The 19,348-nt window shown below is 39.6% G+C and overlaps 1 protein-coding gene across 1 annotated transcript in view; it reads right to left on the reverse strand.

The window, feature by feature from the left end:
* The window catches only part of UTRN (utrophin), a gene marked incomplete at its 3' end in the record, with an annotated part of 368,119 nt that overhangs the window by 289,981 nt on the left and 58,790 nt on the right, over nt 1-19,348 (reverse strand). The window contains exons 3-5 of the mRNA XM_080341440.1: nt 18,114-18,175; nt 3,745-3,837; nt 2,256-2,333 (exon numbers count right to left, since the gene is read on the reverse strand). Coding sequence (XP_080197566.1) covers nt 2,256-2,333; nt 3,745-3,837; nt 18,114-18,175 — 233 coding nt within the window. The remainder of the gene's footprint in view (nt 1-2,255; nt 2,334-3,744; nt 3,838-18,113; nt 18,176-19,348) is intronic.

A 19,348-nucleotide genomic window follows, 5' to 3' on the forward strand; every position in this document is an offset into this window, starting at 1 on the left:
TCACTGGACACAGTCTACAATGGCAGAATAAACAAGAACAAAGTTTCTTCTTTTTTCTTTTTCTTTTTTTTTTTTCAGGCTGTTACTAATATATAAGAACATAATGGTATTCCATTAATATTTTTGCTCTTATCACAAAATCAGAAATAGTTTTAATTCTGCTAAATGTTCTTACAACCTCATTGCTTTCAGATATCATCTTGACAATTTTCAGCTCCCCATAGGTCTCTTGGTTAGGAGAATCAAATCAAAACTTTTTGAAAAATTAACATGGAACCACAAAATTACACTTCAAATTACTAAGGAAGCTTGTGGATTTGTGGATTGTCATCTCCCAGTTTTTACAGAAGCTGGAACAGAATCTTAGAGCAATACTCTTTGCAAATACTGGACGCATATTCTAAGATAACTGTAAATTAAGCAGGAAAAAACATGCCAAAAGAATCACCACTGTGGATCATTAAACAATGCACTGGAAAGCACTTTAGAACACAAGGAGCAAAGAGCAAGACTAAAGGCCAAGGGCAGAAAAATAAAACAATTACATTGCAAGAGCTTTTTTCACCTCTAATAGAAGAAAAACACTCCTGAGAATGGGCAACAAAAACACACTTCACATTTTTTAATTGCACATCAATAATAATAATAAATAATGTATTTGTCCTGCCATCTACACCATAGATAAAAGAAAATACTCCACATGTTCATTTCTGTATTTTAACGATTCTGAATTAAATCAATGCTTTGCAGGATGCAGCCAGCAATCCACTGGGATGGTGAGTTGAATGAGACTTAAGTAAAGATAATCAATAAAAGAAAGTTGGCAGCAGACAGTACTACTGACAGTAGACTGATATTGACTACATGGAATGAGTTCCAGTGGACTTTTTTAATTAGTATTTTTTAAACTTGGTACACAAATAAAAAAAAAAAGGTGAAATTCATTACTTAGAACCATTCTGCCCATCGGACGGATGAGGTTCACAGGATCACTTGAACATTTATACCCTAAGTATGTCTGATCCTTGCAATATATATTTAAACACTTATAAATTATTCCATAAGTTATTAATATTGTATAGCCTACAAACTCTCATGCAACAGAATGCAACTGCCTCTCAGTGGATGCCTTTTCCCCTCATCTTAACATAAACACACTTTCTAACAAAGTTAAGCAGTAGTTATAAATCATGGACATGACCTTAACAACCTTCAGCTAACATCAGCTGTTCACTTCTAGAAACCCAGAGCCTGTCATGTTAAGGAAGAACTAATTAATTACTTTAATTCAACATTATGTCATTTATTACCTTCATAAAATAAATCAATTTCAAGGTGGAAAGATTCATTACTTATCCTTAGAAAAAAATAAATCAATATTTACAGTACGTCAAAGAAGACAGACAACCCACTGCTAACTTGGACTACTACCTAGAAATATGACGCTAGTCCACCAACACAAAAGGGAAATTGCAGTATTGTACAGTATGTTCATATCACTCTTCAATTAGCATTTTACACCAAGATGTTGCTGCCTTTTTGCATTGGATGAATTTTATTGCCAGAATGTTGTTATTATTTTAGTGCCCTGACATTCACAAATAGAAATTCTAACTATGGAGAGTATGCTTCTCAGGAATTGTTCTTCAGGGGAAAAATCACTTTACTACATCACTACTGGCTTCTAGGTAGTAAAAACATAAAAACAAAGGAAAACAATTGCTATTCTCATTTTTTTTAAAGGAGGATTTGGGTCATTTTCTTTGTTCTTCTGATCAGTTAAGATCCAAATTAGAAATACTCAGTACAGTTTTGACACAGAGCTGACAGATGTCAATGAAAAGATCCTCCTGGATTTTGAGAGTAGAACACAAAAAGCACAAAGACATAAAACCTGCCATACTCTTGCAGATTTTTGCACAAGTTACACATCATCACTGGAAATTAGTTTTTTGTTCTGCCAGGTTCATAAACTATGCATAGCAGAGCTTAAAGTTACCTTTGTTTTGGGAGCTAAACACATCAACAAAACACAATTTAGTTAATACAATTAATTTAGTGTTTTAAGATTTCACAGAATTGTGAAATTCTACATCAGACACTGACATTCTATATTAGACAAGGAAAACTGAAAACATTTGAGAATCTCTCACCAAATCCTCATTTTAGGTATTTTGTTATCTGCATTTTGAAGTCATTTACAAACAGGAGTAAATAAAAGAATCTATCAAAAAGTTGTGGAAAAACATGCTCACATTGTTCTGATGCAAGACTTGCAGTACTCTGTTGACATTATTTAAGGCGTGTACTCGTGTGGAACCTCGTTCTTTAGGCTGAAAATAAAAAGTTACAATCTGTTTATATTAGAATTCACTTGACTAACAAAACAAAATAAATGATAGGGCAAACAACAGGAAATATGTCTTAATTTTCTCTAGCTTTTTTTAAGTAGGAATAAAAACCAAACAAGAGCATCCACAACAATTTCAAAATGAAAACTGGTCAGAACATTATTCCTCAATCCAAGGCACACAAGCCTTGGATTCAAAATGTCATCTTGGGTAAGACCAGAATTTTTATTCCCAGCATCTGCGGAATTATAAACTGGCAAAGCAACAGCAAAGTGGGAGTTCCTGGGGAAAATCTGAGAGTTTTGAATGTTTGCCAGAGCAGTTGAAATTTTTTGGCTCCCAACAGGGAACAAGCAGCAATTTGTTTTTTTGGCACCAAAAGCCTGCTAAATCTTTGCACACTGGAAAGAAGTTACGCTTCCTGACTTTGCCTTCCTTTTAATATCGGGGGCGGGTGGGGGCAGAAATAAACAGTACAATTCTTGACAATACCTGCTACTCCATTTGCTTTTAGTCACCACAATTTAACTCCTGTGGCAGAACATGATCATACTGCATGAGCAAGGAGCTGAACTTGGAACATAGTAATCAAGAGAACTAGGAACCAAAAAACTACTGTCTTCAGTATACTTCAAATCAGACCATAAATCATTGGAAGTACTAGTGAATTGTATCTGACAAGCTTGTAAAGTGAAATTTTAAATGGCTGAACGTTCTCTATAAGGTCAATAAATGGATTTCAAACTTACGGTAAATGGCAAAATCAAGAATGTAATCCCAAGTGATGGCACAGGTTCCACCATGCCTCATGTAACATCCTGAAGGGGCATCAATGTTAGCAGGGGAGGAGTTTTCAGTGACACACACAATTTCCTAAAGAAGATTTAAGTAGTCTTCAACCCCTTCCTATCTGTAGATCACAAAGGATTTTTCAATGGAGATGCAGATCTTTTGCACTGCCTACTAGCCATTGCCTTTTTTCTTTCTATTTTCTTTTTAAGGGATACTTCATGAGCTTATTAGAAAAAGGCCACAGTTGTCTGGCTAAAGGACACTCTTGCAGATCATCCAGATGCAGATCTCTAAAAGATCTCTGTTAAAAATATACATCATGTGAATAATACCACTAGTTTTACATGCTTTGCTAAACAGTATGGTAATCTTCGAGAGAAGGTTACACAGTTAACTGCAGCCTGACCTTTTATCCCGTAAGTGGAGCTCATGGGAATTTCACTGGAAATGTAGAGAGCAAGTACACACTACAAACAAAATAGGTTTTAAAATAAAATTAAAAAAAAAAAAATCCCACAGCTTGATGTTTGTGTGTTTTGTTTATTTGTTGGTTTGGGGTTTTTTAATAAATGAGAATATGGCTCATACACATTTCTCTTACCAGAGGTTTCCCTGTCAGACCCTCCAAAAGGTCCAAAAGCTTCCTTCCATCTTTCAGATCTGTGAACATGTCCTTAACTGGGGGCTTCCCACTCTGCAAAAGAAACAAAAGCAGTAATAAAAATAGTGTTTAAGCAGAACCATCCTGAACAAAGTATTCTTTCCTTTTTATCTTGCAATTCACTCTTATTTGGTACTGAATGTAGTAAGTAAAAGCTAGAGGACCATTAGAGTGATCAGGAAGGCACCTTTCTGTCCTGCAGCGTTATTGTTGGTTTTGGTTTGGTTTTTTTCTTCCCATCTCTCTGGTTCTCTACATCAGCAGCCTCGTACTGAGAAACCAAATCCTGGCTCACGTTAGGGTAGACACATCAACACATCAAGATACCAAAGAGAAAAACGTGGCAAGTTAGAGGAGTCATTTGAGAAAGAATGTTTTGGTCCGGCTGCAACTAAAGAAGGAAGAAACTGAGGCTTTTCAGAAAGAAGCTATTAGGACAAATTTTCTTAAATTTTAAAAGGCAAAACAAAAGGGCTTGAAAATGCACCGTGTGTAAGGAGTTGCCACTCTTCTACACAGACCAGTAGATCAAAAGGTGTGATATCCATTAAAACAAATTAATCATTTTTTTTTCTACCTTGGAAAATAAAGCAAAATGCAAAACTCAGAGCTACTCTAAATCATACATTTCTAATACTCATTTTCTTTGAGGGTGGAGGGACCATGTACAGGATTGGTCATAGATGACAGAAAAATCATGTTAAATTCTTCCACACTCCCTTTTAATCTTATTTCTTATTGGACCCTAAGAAAATTAATGTGGGAAAGTGTTACAGGGCAGGGGAAAAAGACACAAGCAGCCAGCAACTAAGTGAGTGCATTTGCTTTGTAATATTTATCTGCTGGCTGCCAGGAGATCAATTAAGCTACTGCTTTCAGTGTCCCTTTGAAGTGCCAATTTGAGAAGAAAAATATTTTCTAAAAAGTATCTAAAACTCCAATATTGCCTTTTTCTATCACCTTGGCTTTACAACATTGCTCTTCAGAAAGAAGTCTGTCAAAGGCCTATCATACATGATGTGAATTAGCTGATATGGATCTCACCTACCTTCACTTACTTCCTCTTGCTTTGACAGCTGCTGGCTAACAAATCAGAGAGAGCTGAACTGCCCACTGAACCTGATTTTCTGGCAAATATCTGGTTTTTTCCCCAAATTTCATAAGGGCTTTTCTCAAATGTCTGCTTTAATTAGGTTTGATACTACTAAAATTATTCACAAAAAAAAACGGAGTTGAATAGCTGCGGGGTGATATTTCAACCTCCTATACAGAAACATACCTAAATGAAACTCATAGTATCAATCAGCTAAACAGTAGCAAGAATCATCATATAACTAAGGTCACTTAAAAGTTACAGATGCTAGCCCTAGTGGCTGATATTAAATTAGCTTTGCAATTAATTTTTCTGACTAATTTATTCTCCAATTACTTGTACAAGTCATGCTTCAAAATGTGTATATCCACATGCTGACACATACTTAGGTAAAGGGTATAGGAAACTATTCATAGGTAGCTGACAGACCAACAGCAGATAGGAGTATTCATTAAATATCAGCATTTGATAACATTCTGCCATCACATATTGCCACTTCCTGAGCTCAACTATATCCTTCCTAGCACAGTAAGGGACAAGTATTTTTTTCCTAGTGTCTGCAATTTTCACAGATTATTCAGATGCTTCTTTGCTGTGTACCAACTTAACCAGCATTCTTTAAAGAATGCTGGAGCGGGAGAACAGGAATATCCAAGAGTAGAAGCCAGGAAACCTCTTGCACAATTTATGGTTTATAAAAAAGGAGATGACCCACAGTGCAATTACCCCAGATGCCAGCAAAATTTGGTTCAAATTTGGTTCTCATCACCACAAGGAAAATACTAAAAGTATGTTGGTAAGGGCATAAGGAAATTGTTCATGTGTTCAGAAAGGCAGCTAACAGAGGTCTTACTGGGAGCAATACAACTCAAACAATCCTTGTGAAAGCAAACACCTGCTAGTCATTGAAGTGTGGAGTCTCACCAGAGCAGAGGAACAGAATCACCTCCCTCAGTCTGCTGGCCACCCTTCTTTTTATGCAGCCCAAGACACAGGTGGCTTTCTGGGCTACAAGCACATCTTGCCAGCTCAAGTCCAAATTTTCAACCACCAATACCCCCAAGTCCTTCTCTGCAGGGCTGCTCTCAATCCACTCATCCTCCAATCTGTACTGATATTGGGGATTGCCCTGATGCAGATGTAGAACCTTGCACTTGGCCTTGCTGAACTTCATGAGGTTCACATGGGCCAACTCCCCATGCCTGTCAGGGTCCTTCTGGGTGGCATCCTTTGCCTCTTGCAAATCAACTGCACTACTCAGCATGGTGTTATCTGCAAACTTGCTGAGGGTACACTCAAACCTGTCCCATGTCATTGATGAAGACATTGAACACTACAGGTCACAATACAGACTCCCAAGGGACATCACTTGTTACTGATCTCCTTTTGGACATTGAGTCATTAACTGCAACTCTTCGGATGCAGCCATCCACCCAATTCCTTATCCATTTAACAGTCCATTCTTCAAACTCTTATCAATCTGAATTAGTAGATGTCGTGGGAGACAGTGTCAAAGGCCTTACAGAAATAAGCCCTCTATAATTATCTAATTAAATATAATTATCTAATTAATTATAATCATAACTAAAACCATGCATACATGTATAACAGACTGATAACGCTGAAACTGAGAACATTATAGCTGTATGACCTCAATAAATTTGTTGCTTTAGGTCTACAAGTTTGTTTTGTTGCTTTCGGTTTGGTTTGTTGTTTTTTGTTTTGGTTTTGGTTTTGTTTTGTTTTTAAGGGATTTAGATCTGGTGAAAAAGCAGAAAGATGTCTCATTTAATACAACGCAACAAGGGTATCGAGAGCATAGAGCCTATTTTCTCTGTTTCTCATCCCTTAACTTCACATGCACAAAACCAAGCTGAATTACGTCCTGCTTTCAGTCATTCATTTCAATGGGTTACAGTACATTCCAGTCCCATGCAATGTGCTCTGCTGTCATGGTGGAAATAATTCAGATTTTCTTTCTCAGGAGAATGTTTTTTCCATTTCACTGCCCATCAGAGCACTGCATCTTGCTGCCAGTTAAAAGAGTCAGCAGAAGAGTATTAAATTATTTCTGCAATCTGAGCTACTTTTTCCTGGTTTATTAAAGTATCTACTATTCTCAAAACAGAGACACAGCAACATGTAATGTCTCTGTACTTACTGAAGTCTAGCAAAACTTTCTCTGTGGGAAGGAAGCACTTCTGCATGTGCAGGGTGACTGAAGTCAGCTAAGAAAGGGCTAAAGCACCCACCCCACCAAGCCCATCACCACCTCCATTGCTGCACACCGGTCAGGAAGGCTGGAAACTTGCTCCTCCAGCTTCCCACACCCACCTGAGGGACATGCAGGCACCTGGTGGCAGCGGCCACCCAAGCAGCCCTGGCTGTCACATCAGGGCACAGAGCCAGCCCACAGCATTGCTGTTGCAATGGGAACAGAGACTGTGTGTGTGCTACACCCTCCTCTGCTCACGCTGCCTCCTCCCACCCAGGCATTTCCCTCACACCTGGACACACATTTGCACGAATGATGTGCTATCCCAAGCCACATGATCTGAAATCAGGAACATCACTGCTCCATCTGCCAGTGCACCATGTAGCTGGATGCTGCCCGGCTTTCCTGGGATGCAGTTAGATAGCAACACGCTGTGTTTCAGAAGGTCTTTCTTTCTTCAGAAAGATCAGCTATGTATCCCAGATTCTGACAGCTGTCTGACATGTGAAGTTTATTAACCTTAGAAAACACGTGGAAAAGAGTTTTATAAAATGGCAGCCCAAGGTATGGTCCCCTACATCCTTTCCCCATGGAAAGACAAGCAAGAGTTCTGGGGCGATGCTGGCAGGACAGCTCTGCATGCCCTCCTGCACCAGGCACAGGCCAGCCCAGAGCCAGGCCAGGCTGCTGCCATCACCACCATCTCCTCATGAGAAAACAGATGCAAAGCCCCATGTCTTTGCATGTAGGACTCACTACTGAGCCTACTGGAGAGGCTGCCGTGGCAGTAAAAAGGCAATCTGGGAGTCACAGCACCAACCACTACGGCTGGACCTGTGCTTCTACTGACAGAGTCTAATCCAAACCAGCTGGACCAGGACCACCCCAAGCCCTGGCTCTGACCCACTGTGTGGCAGCTGATAGGCCCTGTGCAGACAGCACTGCCCTGAGCCGTACTGGGTAGAACAGGCAGCCCTGGGACCAGTGCTGTTCTGGGACAGACTGGTGTGCTTCAGTGAGAGTACTGAGGGAGGGCAGAAGTCCTGTCCCACCTTACAGGGTAAGGCATGGGGATCTGCAGTGTGCTTTCCCTGCCAAACCTGCCCACACCCACTCTCACTTGACCTCCAGAATGCAACCTGACCTTCTGAAGAACTCTGTATGCACAGATACACAAATAAGCAAACAGATCTGCAGTATATAAAAAGCATCTCTCTGTAGAATCCTGCCTGATATGCAGTACACTCAGCCAACATAAATTTCTCCTTTTCAAAACCCACAATATTTTACTCACTTTCTACACACTTAGAAACTGAAGTTCAGCCTCCACTAGCATCCCATAAGGAGAAGCCATTCATCACTGAGCATAGTGGATCAAGAAATTTAAGTATTTGCCTTAGAAGAGTGACAGTGACAAACCACACTGAGCCCTTCAACAAGGGCAAATGGCTGGTCACAGCTGCAGTGGCAAATACTTAAAGAACAGCCTACCTTGTGCTAAGCACTGTACAAATACGAAGCAGATAATGGGTCCTTTCTCAAAGACAAAATAAGGATTCAGCTTATACTACAAAGATAATATAAAGGACAGGCAGGGGCACACTGTGAGCCAGGAGAACTGTGCGGGTTCAAGGTATAAAACACTCACATCCCCCTCACTGAACTTATCTGTTAACAGACGGTAGTTTTGCCTCAGCTTTGCTTATGTTTGCTGGAACAGCAGAAAAGCACTGGCAGAAAACTCTTTCCCTCAGCCTGCCCAAGAGGGCTTTGCCAGCAGAGCTGCACACATAGAGTTACTGTAGTAGCAACAAGGGTTTGATAAGACAGACCAAAACCATAATTAGACTTCATTTAGAAAGAGGTCGTGTTGGTTCCCCAGTGCTTTAAACTGGCACTGACAGAAGGAAAGGAGCTGATACATTGGAACAGGCATAAGAATAGGGGAAGAGGAAAGGAAAAGGAAGGTAGAGCAAGAGAAAAATAAAAGCTGGAGGCAGTACATAGGCTGAGGTCAGACCTGCCTGTGGTCTTAGGAAATTTGCGTGGTGGCTGATTTGTTATCCACCACAGGGCTCATACACGAGGACCAGAACCACATTCAATCCACCATGTTACATTTATTCCCACAAACATTTTGGTGCCAGCCTTTGTGCTAACATGAGTGGGGGAGGGAAGGGACAAAGAAGAACTTGTGTTAGTTATCCACAGCAGAAAACACTTTTTCTGTTGATTCATCTCTCATGGAGCAACAGACATAGCAGTTTCTGAATGATCTTTGCACTGGAGACCAGACGCTAGCCGTATGTAGCAAGACCAGTCACTACAGGCATTGGCTTTGCACGTTCCAGTGAGACAGCAGCACCATTTGGGAAGGAGAGCCCATGCACAGGGATCTCCCTCTTACAGCAGCAGTAGCCGCCACTCTGACGCCTGCTGGCTGCCTCCCAACCCCTCCACCTGGATCAGGTTTAAGAGGGTGATTCACACTTCCTTGTGTGCATCTAGGATTACTTGCAAAGAAGGCTCATCCAGGCCAGCCAATATGACTCTGCAGAAATCATCCACCCTCCTTGCCAGAAAGTGTTCCCAGGAAATAGAGGAAGATATAAAAGAAATCCGGACCAGATATTTTTTTTTTGAGTCATCCAATGCTACCAACAGTATAAAGACCAGCAATCAACACTTACAGTTTGTTCTACCGAAGCCACATACAGCTGCAAAGCAGCAATCTTCCTTGAATATATTTTACAGTAGAATATCCCTTATTACTAATGGGAAACTGTATCAAATTGATCGAAGTTATAATTGAAAGGAGTCATAAATTCTCAGTAAGACAAAGCCTCTTAAAAACCACACAACAAGCTATTCTTTATCATATTGTCACAGCTATTTATTCTCTTTGTATACTGTTCATTAAATTATATGCAAAGTTAACAAAAAGTTTTAATGTCTATCTAGTTACTTAACTAGAATCACACAACTTTCTCTTATATCATAGTTACCCACAGCAGAGAATTCACATGTTCTTTAAATCAATAACTATTGAAGGTACATTGTTAGACCTAACTCTTTTCCAATAAATAAGTGCCAAAGATATTTGGGAGTAAGAGATAAGCCACCTCCATTTCACATCCTCCTCAGTGATACTGATTCAGACCTCATAGTGATGACATTGAAATGAGGACGAAAGATCCTCTCAGTTTCACAGAAATGGACACTGGCTGTCACCAGGGAAGTAACACATCTTGTAAGAGCATACGTATGACCTTTACCAGCCACCGAGGGAATGCAGCAGATGAGGTCTGGCTGCTCAGACCAGTGAAAAGTCCTAGTTGCAATTTAAATCATCTGCTACCTCAGAAACATCAAAACACTCTGAAAGGATAGAGGAAACAGTAAATCTTGGTTTTCCAACAGATCCTTCTGATCTTCCAGTGTCACTTATATGAAGGTCAGAGTTGTCTTTTGTTAATTATTAGACATCACAAATAGTCACCTGTTGGTTAAAAATAAGATGCTCAGTAAATAGGTCAAAATAGTAGTAGAGCTGCAAAGAACCCTTTCCCCATTTTCCTGAAAAGGGGGGAAATACTGATCCAGCTGGGCACTTAAACTAGAACATAAACCATTTGTAACATTCAAGAATATTCCTAGGGAACTCATGTTAACCACATACTTATTTTAAACTCAATTACAAACAACACAAGGAGTGAGAACTACGCTTTAGCATGACCAACACAGAGTACAAAACATATTAAGTGCTGCTACATCATGAGGCCAGTACATGGGAACTCAATGTGGGAAACAATTCAGAAAGCAAAAAGGTCATTTCAGAAAGTAAACAACTACGTCAACAAATAATCCTGCCCGTTTCTAATTTAAGACCATAGTCATTGTTTATAGAAGTATTTTTATTAAAATGTGGTACTTTTTTTTCCACTCTCCTTCCACTGGCATGCAGGAGTTACAGGAGAGCATACTAGCTATATTGTGACAGATGTATTTTAGTTATGTAAGCTCTACTCTATGCTAGATATGCCTTAGTAGTTGTGGCATCTCTACATGACACTACTACTAAAACTATGAATTTAAATACTAAATAAAAAATAAATAAAACGTTAGAACCACAAGAGGAAAACGCCATATAAATCAAATCAAATATCACTACTAGTACTTAATAATAATTACCAACAACTAAATAGCTACTTAAAACTTCGGACTAACCATGAAAAAGAATAAGGCTCATTACTGAAATATGACAGAAAGTTTGATTCAATTAGGTGACCGACATGAGTTTAAGTAGAAGCAAAGCTGAAAAGCTAAACATAGCTTAATCCACAGAACACCTGAAATACTTGACTGACAACATGATAGAAGGAAGGAAAACATATAAAAGCAAATATTAGACCTAGCAAGGCAGCGAAACAAACAAAAGGCATCAGCAAGTCTCTGGGGGTCTTTTTTTTCTCCTCAGTGTATTTACATTGCATTTACTTAAGCCTCCATTATTATAATGTGTTTAATGTAACAGCACTAACCTCTGCTTGCAATTAAGCCTCATTATGTATCATTACCAGCAGAGGCAGTTGGGACCATACTGCTTATCACTAACAGTTTTTTCTCCTGTTATGACTGGAAGGTTATATTTTTTTCTTTCTCTCTCTCTTTTTTTTTCTTCCTTTTCTTAAGCCAGCTAACTTCAGATGGTTACTTGGTTACTTAAGAAAAATTTCCTGCTGACTAGGCTGACTATTGTGTTCATTAGTGATTAACAGGTAAAGGGACAGGTTTGCTTCAGTGCCTCTACCAGGTTCAGCTCTAGTGCCTGAGACTCCAACAACTGGGAGGATAATCGAGACCATGAACCAAACTATCACAAAGCCCTAACCAAAATTAGCAGTAATTACAATCCACATTACTTTAACAAGTTTTGAATTACAGCAACAGAGATGCTGCCCATACCCTGTTCTTAGAGCCAAAAGCAGCAGCAGTTGAGAGGAAGGCAAAAATCTCACAATTCTCACACTGTAGCTAAACCTGGGAGAGATTGTGAACTGCTATGCATTATTGCTTTTAAGCAATAATAACGTATAATAATAATGTATCTCATTAGAAAATATTTCTTTTCTTGCATCTTGATTAACTAACATCTTATTCGACCTCTTTGCTGAAGGAGGGACTAAGTGATCCAGTTAAGAGAAAAAGAAAAAAAAAAAGTAGACTAAAAATTGAATTTTTCAAGGCCAGTTTTTCCGCCCAGGTTGTTCCTCAGATTAAGGCCAAATTTTTTATAAGCTTTGGCTATCTTTGACTGAAGTTACATTTTACAGTTTAATTCAGCAGTGGAAAACAGTAGGAGCAATTAGTCTCAAAAATATTTTACCGGTGGTCAAATATTTCCTTGCTTGTACCACAAAAACTGAACTGAAAAAAAAAAAAGATCACAGACCATCTTAGGTGATATCTCCTTGGACTGATAAAATTGTCTAATTGCCTTTTTGATCTCTCTTCTTGCGTGCCTAATACATTAAACTCCATCATTCTCCTTCCCAAAACAAAATCCCTTCTGAAATGTCTTTTGCCTCAGGTATCTCGGGTCATGTGAAATTAATTACCTTGAATAGGCATGCTTTTGTCTCTAAAAAGATTTATCACATTTGCTAAGAGACAGCAGTGAAGCAGCAAAATATCTTTAGAAATATGGGGTCTGATATTTACTATTATGGTAAAAAAAACCCTTAGACAAAAGGAGGAAACTAAGGAGCAAAAATGGTGGAAGAGATCTATACAGCACACCACTAGAAAACTAGAGAAGACTTAGCAGTTGGGAAATTAATTAACACTTGCTATAATGAGAGAGGAGCTTCTTCAATTTTAAGATGCATATAAGGCAACCACACCACAAAGCACTCCAAGTACAGCTCACCAGTTTGCCTGCTGCCCTGTCTTCTGTCATCTTTATCTGCTGTCCCTTCCAGGGGAGGGGACCCACCAGGAGCCCGAGCACTGAGCATTTGCCTTCTAACCTAGGGCTCAGCCTTGGAGGACACAGTCTGCTCACAAGCTGCACCTCAGCCTCTTCTTTGCTCTTTAGCCCTACACTGAAATGCATTTGGGAAGGCTGAAGAGCAGGAGCAAGCTTAAGATGCTGTAAAAGAATGGGAGGTCTGGCTTTACCCACAGTGGCAGGTCTGAGCTCCAAGCCCTGCCAGTTCTGCAGCTGTTGGTCAGGGTACCAGCACAGGACCTGGAGGATCAGGATCACAGAAATAGATGCAACAAGAATGCTGCAAATGAAGAAATAAGACTGGACAAGGCTTCTGCATATAAGAAGAATGAAACTGAGAGCTTGGATTGGAAAGATATGGGAGTATATGACAGAACGGGAATGGTGGCGCAGCTCTCAGGCATGCAAGGGCTTTGACTACAGTTCCTGACACCTTCGAACAAAGCTCCCAGCTGCCTCCATTCAACAGCCATCCGTACCCAAGACTTATGACTGGGAGGATGGGGAAATCCAGTCTCATTTTCACCAAATACCATAAACATATCAGGAGTTTTATGTTCTTTTTGCAGAGCACAACCTTCCTAGCAATAAAGTGGTTTTGCTATCTCTGTGGGAAAACTTCTTAAATGTAATTAAGACGTGATTCTTTGGGGAAAAGGAAGAGGATCAGTTTGCCCATGTTGGATCTATGAACTTCCGCTAGAGTGACAGCACTAAGCTCTGATGGGTTGTGACTCCATGAGTCTAAATTAAGAGTTCAGGTATCGTGTTTCTTGTGCTGATTCTGTGTCCTACCTGCCAAGTTCAGGAATAGCGAAGAGAATAGCAACCAATCTGAAAGCAAACCTGGAAAAGAAGTACCTTAGAAAATGGGAACACGAAAGCCAGCAATGAGTGACTCCTGTAAGGACATAAAGAGGGAGCTAGGACAGCTTAGAGAGGACTAGAATGGCTTAAACAAAGAGAGGTGCAAAAATAGGACCAACCACGGAAGCATCAAATGCTGTAAGGGCTGGTAAGGTGAGGAGATGTAGAGTGGGAGAAGGGGAAAGGAAGGACATACAGAGTAGGTCTGGAGCTATAACAAGAAAAATTGGGTCTTTCTGGGTAAACAACTAAGTGACAAGGAAGTGGGAATGAAATAGGTAGGGCGATCAGAAGTCCAGATTCACTGGGATTTGCTGTGCAAGCAAGCTTTCTGACATGAGAAGGTGTAATAGTAAGTGAGGTAGGAAAACAAACAAGGTCAGAAAGTAGTAGTAAAGAAAGTAAAGAAAATATGGCAGAAAAAAAATGAACTTGCAGGCACTAAAGTGGGACACAAAACTCCTGAATCCCTCAACATGCCTATCAAATTTTCTAGAAACCTTGTAGAGTTGTGAGTGCAAGTCTCCAGCCACTAGGCTACGTAATTATCAGCTGCAGTGTCCCAGGTCTGTATGATCTAGAAGTGTCAGGTCTGCTGATATGCCATGCAAAAATAGATACAGATTGAAACTATTTAGAGTTCAAAAAAGTCGAAACTAGAGTGGATTGCAAAATTTTTGTTCAGTCCCCTTTTACCTATGTGTAACAAATAATATATGGTTAATGGAGCAGTAAGCTACCCTGTGGACCTGCATTCAAACCCTGCTTTTAGCCAAGAGTTCCCCTGGAACTAACCAGAATCATTTAAAGCACAATTTTACACATAATCACTGTGTGCCAGATGAAGAGATTTTCTTAGATCACTAAACCCAGTCTTGGCTGACAGCGGCATCATCTTCTTGAAGTCTCTTCTCTATGCTGATAAAACGCCGTCTGAAAACCAGCTAGATATTTTAGATGATTTGCTTGAGTTTTCAGAAGAGATGAATCCTCTGAGCTCTGTCATAAAACTCAACAAGAGCTCTGGTTTACATGAAGATATTACAGAAATGTCAAATGCTCTGGATAATCTAACCAACTCTCAGATTGGGCACTCAAAATAGGAGCTACTTCTGATATTTATTTGTAGTGGGTGCAAATACAGATGATAGTACTCTTGCATTGTAGAAAGGTGTTCCAAAAATATAACCATTACTACTTATAAACTGGCATGTATTAAAGAAAATAGGATAGAAAGGGATAAAGAAATTAAAAAAAAAAGGATAGAATGCACAATTGTACAGAGTTTGAAGAGCATACGTTGTCCATACAACTAGATGCCTTAATTAGTGGGCTATATCACAGGGAAACAGCTAAATCTAACTCTTGAAATTAGACTGGACAGAGCAATGGAAATAAACATACAACAAGGAAAAACATCACATGGCTTAAAATAGACACACTGAAATGCTCAGTATCAGTATTTATTTCAATGCAAACTTCCCTATTGGTTAAAGCTCGGTAAAATAGACTATCTAATAATTTTTATTATATTTAATTTTCACAAAATATCCTTACTACACAATCACCATAGGGTTGCAAGCTGTACTGTGGATTGCTCTGCTAAGGTAAAGCTTTCTACAGCATGCACTGAATCTTGGCTGAGTACATTTATTGACCTTAAGACTCAACTCACTTTAAATGTGCTTGTGCCTTCATTTCAAAAAAATATGTGCAAATAAGATGCATTTAGTTCTAGCATGGTTCAAATGAAGAGGACAAACACAAGTTACTGTCCTGTGGACTACAGCGAGAACTTACACCTCATTGAATAGGTGCCCAAAGCAGATATGTGTACCTCACAGCACCCTTAAGATACTGTGTTTCATTCATCTACCTATTCTCTGATGAGAGAAGGGAAAGACATTGTTCTGTTTCTAGATCCTTTGTAAAGCCTTATTGAATTGATTTAAATCAAGTTCAGCGATTTTGAGTATATGCTGCAATTGCAATTCTACAATTTTGGGGTTTTATTCCAAACTAGTTTATAGAAGCTCAACTGCTTCCTTTTTATTTATGTGCTTAAATGAAGGGCAACTGCAATATAATTAAAGTGGAAGTACAAGTAAAATTCTTAGATTAAATTTGCAATTCCATACAAAATTCCTCAGTTACAGTTTTATTTTCTGCAAAGGAAGTCAGATTGCATTAACCTAGTCTCTAAAAATCTTTCTATCCTACTAAGCAGCTGAATCAATATAGTTCACAGAAAAAGAATTTTCAACAAGCCAAATGACTTGGTAAATGCAAAAAATTCAATAAGACTGAAATCAATCTCTTTACATTTTCAAGGTACAGTTGAAACCAGACTTTCTTACACGAGGTAATTTCTACTTAACACCAGCAATTTCCTTGCAATCTGAACATGCCAGTCTTCATAAATCTGCATCTTGTCATGGCACAGTAGCCATGCTCAAGCCTGAACTGGACATGCAGTAGTCAGAAATATGTCCTTTTATACAAGTTTCTTTAATCATTAACATAGTTTTCATAGCTTTGGGTGGTGTAATGGGCCATGAAATCAGAGTTACTTCAAATCCAACAAGTATTTGACCATACCCTGTGGCAGGGAAACCCAGGATCTAAGTAGGATCTGTCTGAACACATAGTATAAAAGGAAAAGCCACTTTACAAAATATATCTATGGGTGTACAAGTATAAAAACTGAAAACAATTTAATCTATTTCAATACAATGCACATAACATGTACAAACAATTCACACAGGGCATTCTCAGTATCACTGTCATTTCTGTGTTCATGCCATCTTTATGCCAGGGTAAGTTTATGCAAACAGGCCTTCCTTTTCACCATATTCTCACTCCTTACATGATCCTGCCCTGCCTACCCCTCCTCCTGCAGGACCATCTTTCCTCTGGGCAGCAGTCAAAGTCGGAGCATAGAGCAACCAGTTCATATAATACACACTCCTCCCCTAAAGCACAAACTAGCCAAGAATGTATTGGATGAAGAGTACAGGATATCAGCTTCCAGCCAAAACAAACCTAAGCCAAAGTAAATCAACCAAGGCCACAAGCCTTGCATTTCCCAGTGTCCTGTTGCACAGGAAGGGAAGGAAGGTAAAAATTTCTTACATTGCTGACCAAGAACTTCAGAAGGGCAGCGCTCCAGAGGCAGCCATTCATTGCTACAGCACTGTCATCGCTTTATTTAAAAAGAAAAACAAACCAACACCAACACTGCTCCCATACACTCACACACCCTTCCTTCTATATTTATGTCTGCTTTCAGGATTTCACATGCATGTCCCTTTTTATTAGCAGGGTACAAACTAGTAGTTCTCCCACTTGCAGCACCGTATTGGCTAGAAAAAAACACATGAGTTTTCTCTGATAATGGTCCAGGTTCCTTTACACATTCAAATCATAAGGTAGGGAAACTTCCCACAGTCACCATGCTCCTGGGCAAAGTGTCATTTTTCACTTTCAACATAACAGTATAATAAGTAGGCTCTAAAATAGCATCCCAAAGCAATCACGACCTCCTTTCTCATCCCAAAACTCAAAACAAGATCCTCAATAAGTTTCAAGTAAGTAAAGAGACTTAAAACAAGAAACGTACAGCATCGGAGCTGAGGAAAATTCAAAATAGGCATGCAGTTATACAAAATTTCACAGTCAAGACTTAAGTAGCAACACCAGGTGGCCTCAACTGGAGGCTTGGAGAGAATTTTGGATGAGTAAAGCTGACTCAGCAGCACTGAGAGTAAACACACTGACTAGGGTTCAAAATCTGCTGTAATGCCCTCAGAAAACTGCATGCAGAAATAAACTGTATAAAGTAAGAGAACTAAAACTCAAACAGACACCATCATACAAATAACTATTTTAATATATTAACAAAGAGAATCCTTCATTTTTTTCTTAAACAAGACATGTAGTATCAAATATTTATGTGCATGGGGAAACAGAAAGAGAACAAACATTGCAGTATTTTATCTGTTTTCATTACACATTTTGACATTTTACTTGTATTCTACAAGAGTAAAAGCAAAGTATATTTAACCAACATTGTTCTAAGCAGTGAATCAAACAAAATAAAGTAGTACTTTAAAACGCAATATTACCTTGGAAAACCGAGCATTTATCCATTTTGTGAAGGTCTTTTTCTGTACATCATTGTGTTCATCTGAAGAGAGAAAATAAGAAGAAAACAGTGAATGAAAATGCATTCTTCTTAATATTTGATTGTTCATAACAGGTGTTATTAAACACAATCCCAGTTCAGCAGGTGACTTTTTTGTCTAATCGGTCAACAAAGCTGTTCAAACCTCTACAAAACTTTAATACTTGCAGAATCACACAAATGTTTCAACTGTACTAGCAACCTGGGCATCTCCTTTGCATTAGAATCAGCCTCTCAGCACTTCCCAAGCAGGATAATTCACAGGCTTCCTGGTTGGTGAAAAGCAACCTATGAAAACATGGCCTTTCTATCAGACTTTGTCAACACATTTTGCCTGGATGCATGACAACAAAAGCTGCTGAGGTCCTTATTCAAGCTTCTGATGCAGGTAACAGCTTCCTTCCATACACGTCACCTGCAGTGGCAAAGCTGCCGGGACAAACCTTGAAGCACTCACCCACCCTCAGCCTGGTTTCACACCTGGGTTAGGAACCACATTAGTGATTAGTCACAGTCAAGTTCTCCCAGTATGCGGGAAGGATTCAGCAGCTAGGCAAGCACCTACTGGTGTGGCATTGAAGTAACACCACCTAGGGTCTAGAAGACAGCTGGAAGGACCCACCAGGACAAGGAATAAGGACAAGAGAGCACCTACATGTCAAAGCAGAGGGAGAAGCAGTAGCCTCCAGCTGTACAGAGGGAAGATTGTTTCCCAGGTTAAGGAAACCATTTGGGAGTCACTTGCAATTTTACAGAGTCTATGCCACTAAACCAGGCTGAGCTGCCTCCAGCACAGCTCTGCTCATATCACAGGACACCTCTTGTGTAACTGCACTGAGCAGTGCTGAGGGCAAGACTATGCCCCATCACCTGCACTGCTGACAACATACCAGTCAAAAGAAGTTTGGCCCACCATGGATTTTCAGGCCTGCTTGCTGCAGCCAAGAAGATGCATATGCAGTCTGTAAAAGGCTTTAATCTATGCAGCAGACCACAGCCAAGGCAGGCAGTGCCTTCCACTGGGCAGACTCAGTTTGTCAGCTGCAGCCCAGATCATAACGTCCAAAAGGCCTTCAAGACTCCACAAGCTTCTTGAAAGACTAGCCCAGAGATATATTTCAGGTATCCACAGCCCTCTGCTGCCCTGGATGCTCTTTTGCAGAGCCTCTTGATGGC

Source organism: Nesoenas mayeri (assembly GCF_963082525.1).
Source record: "Nesoenas mayeri genome assembly, chromosome: 3".
Classification (NCBI taxonomy): domain Eukaryota; kingdom Metazoa; phylum Chordata; class Aves; order Columbiformes; family Columbidae; genus Nesoenas; species Nesoenas mayeri.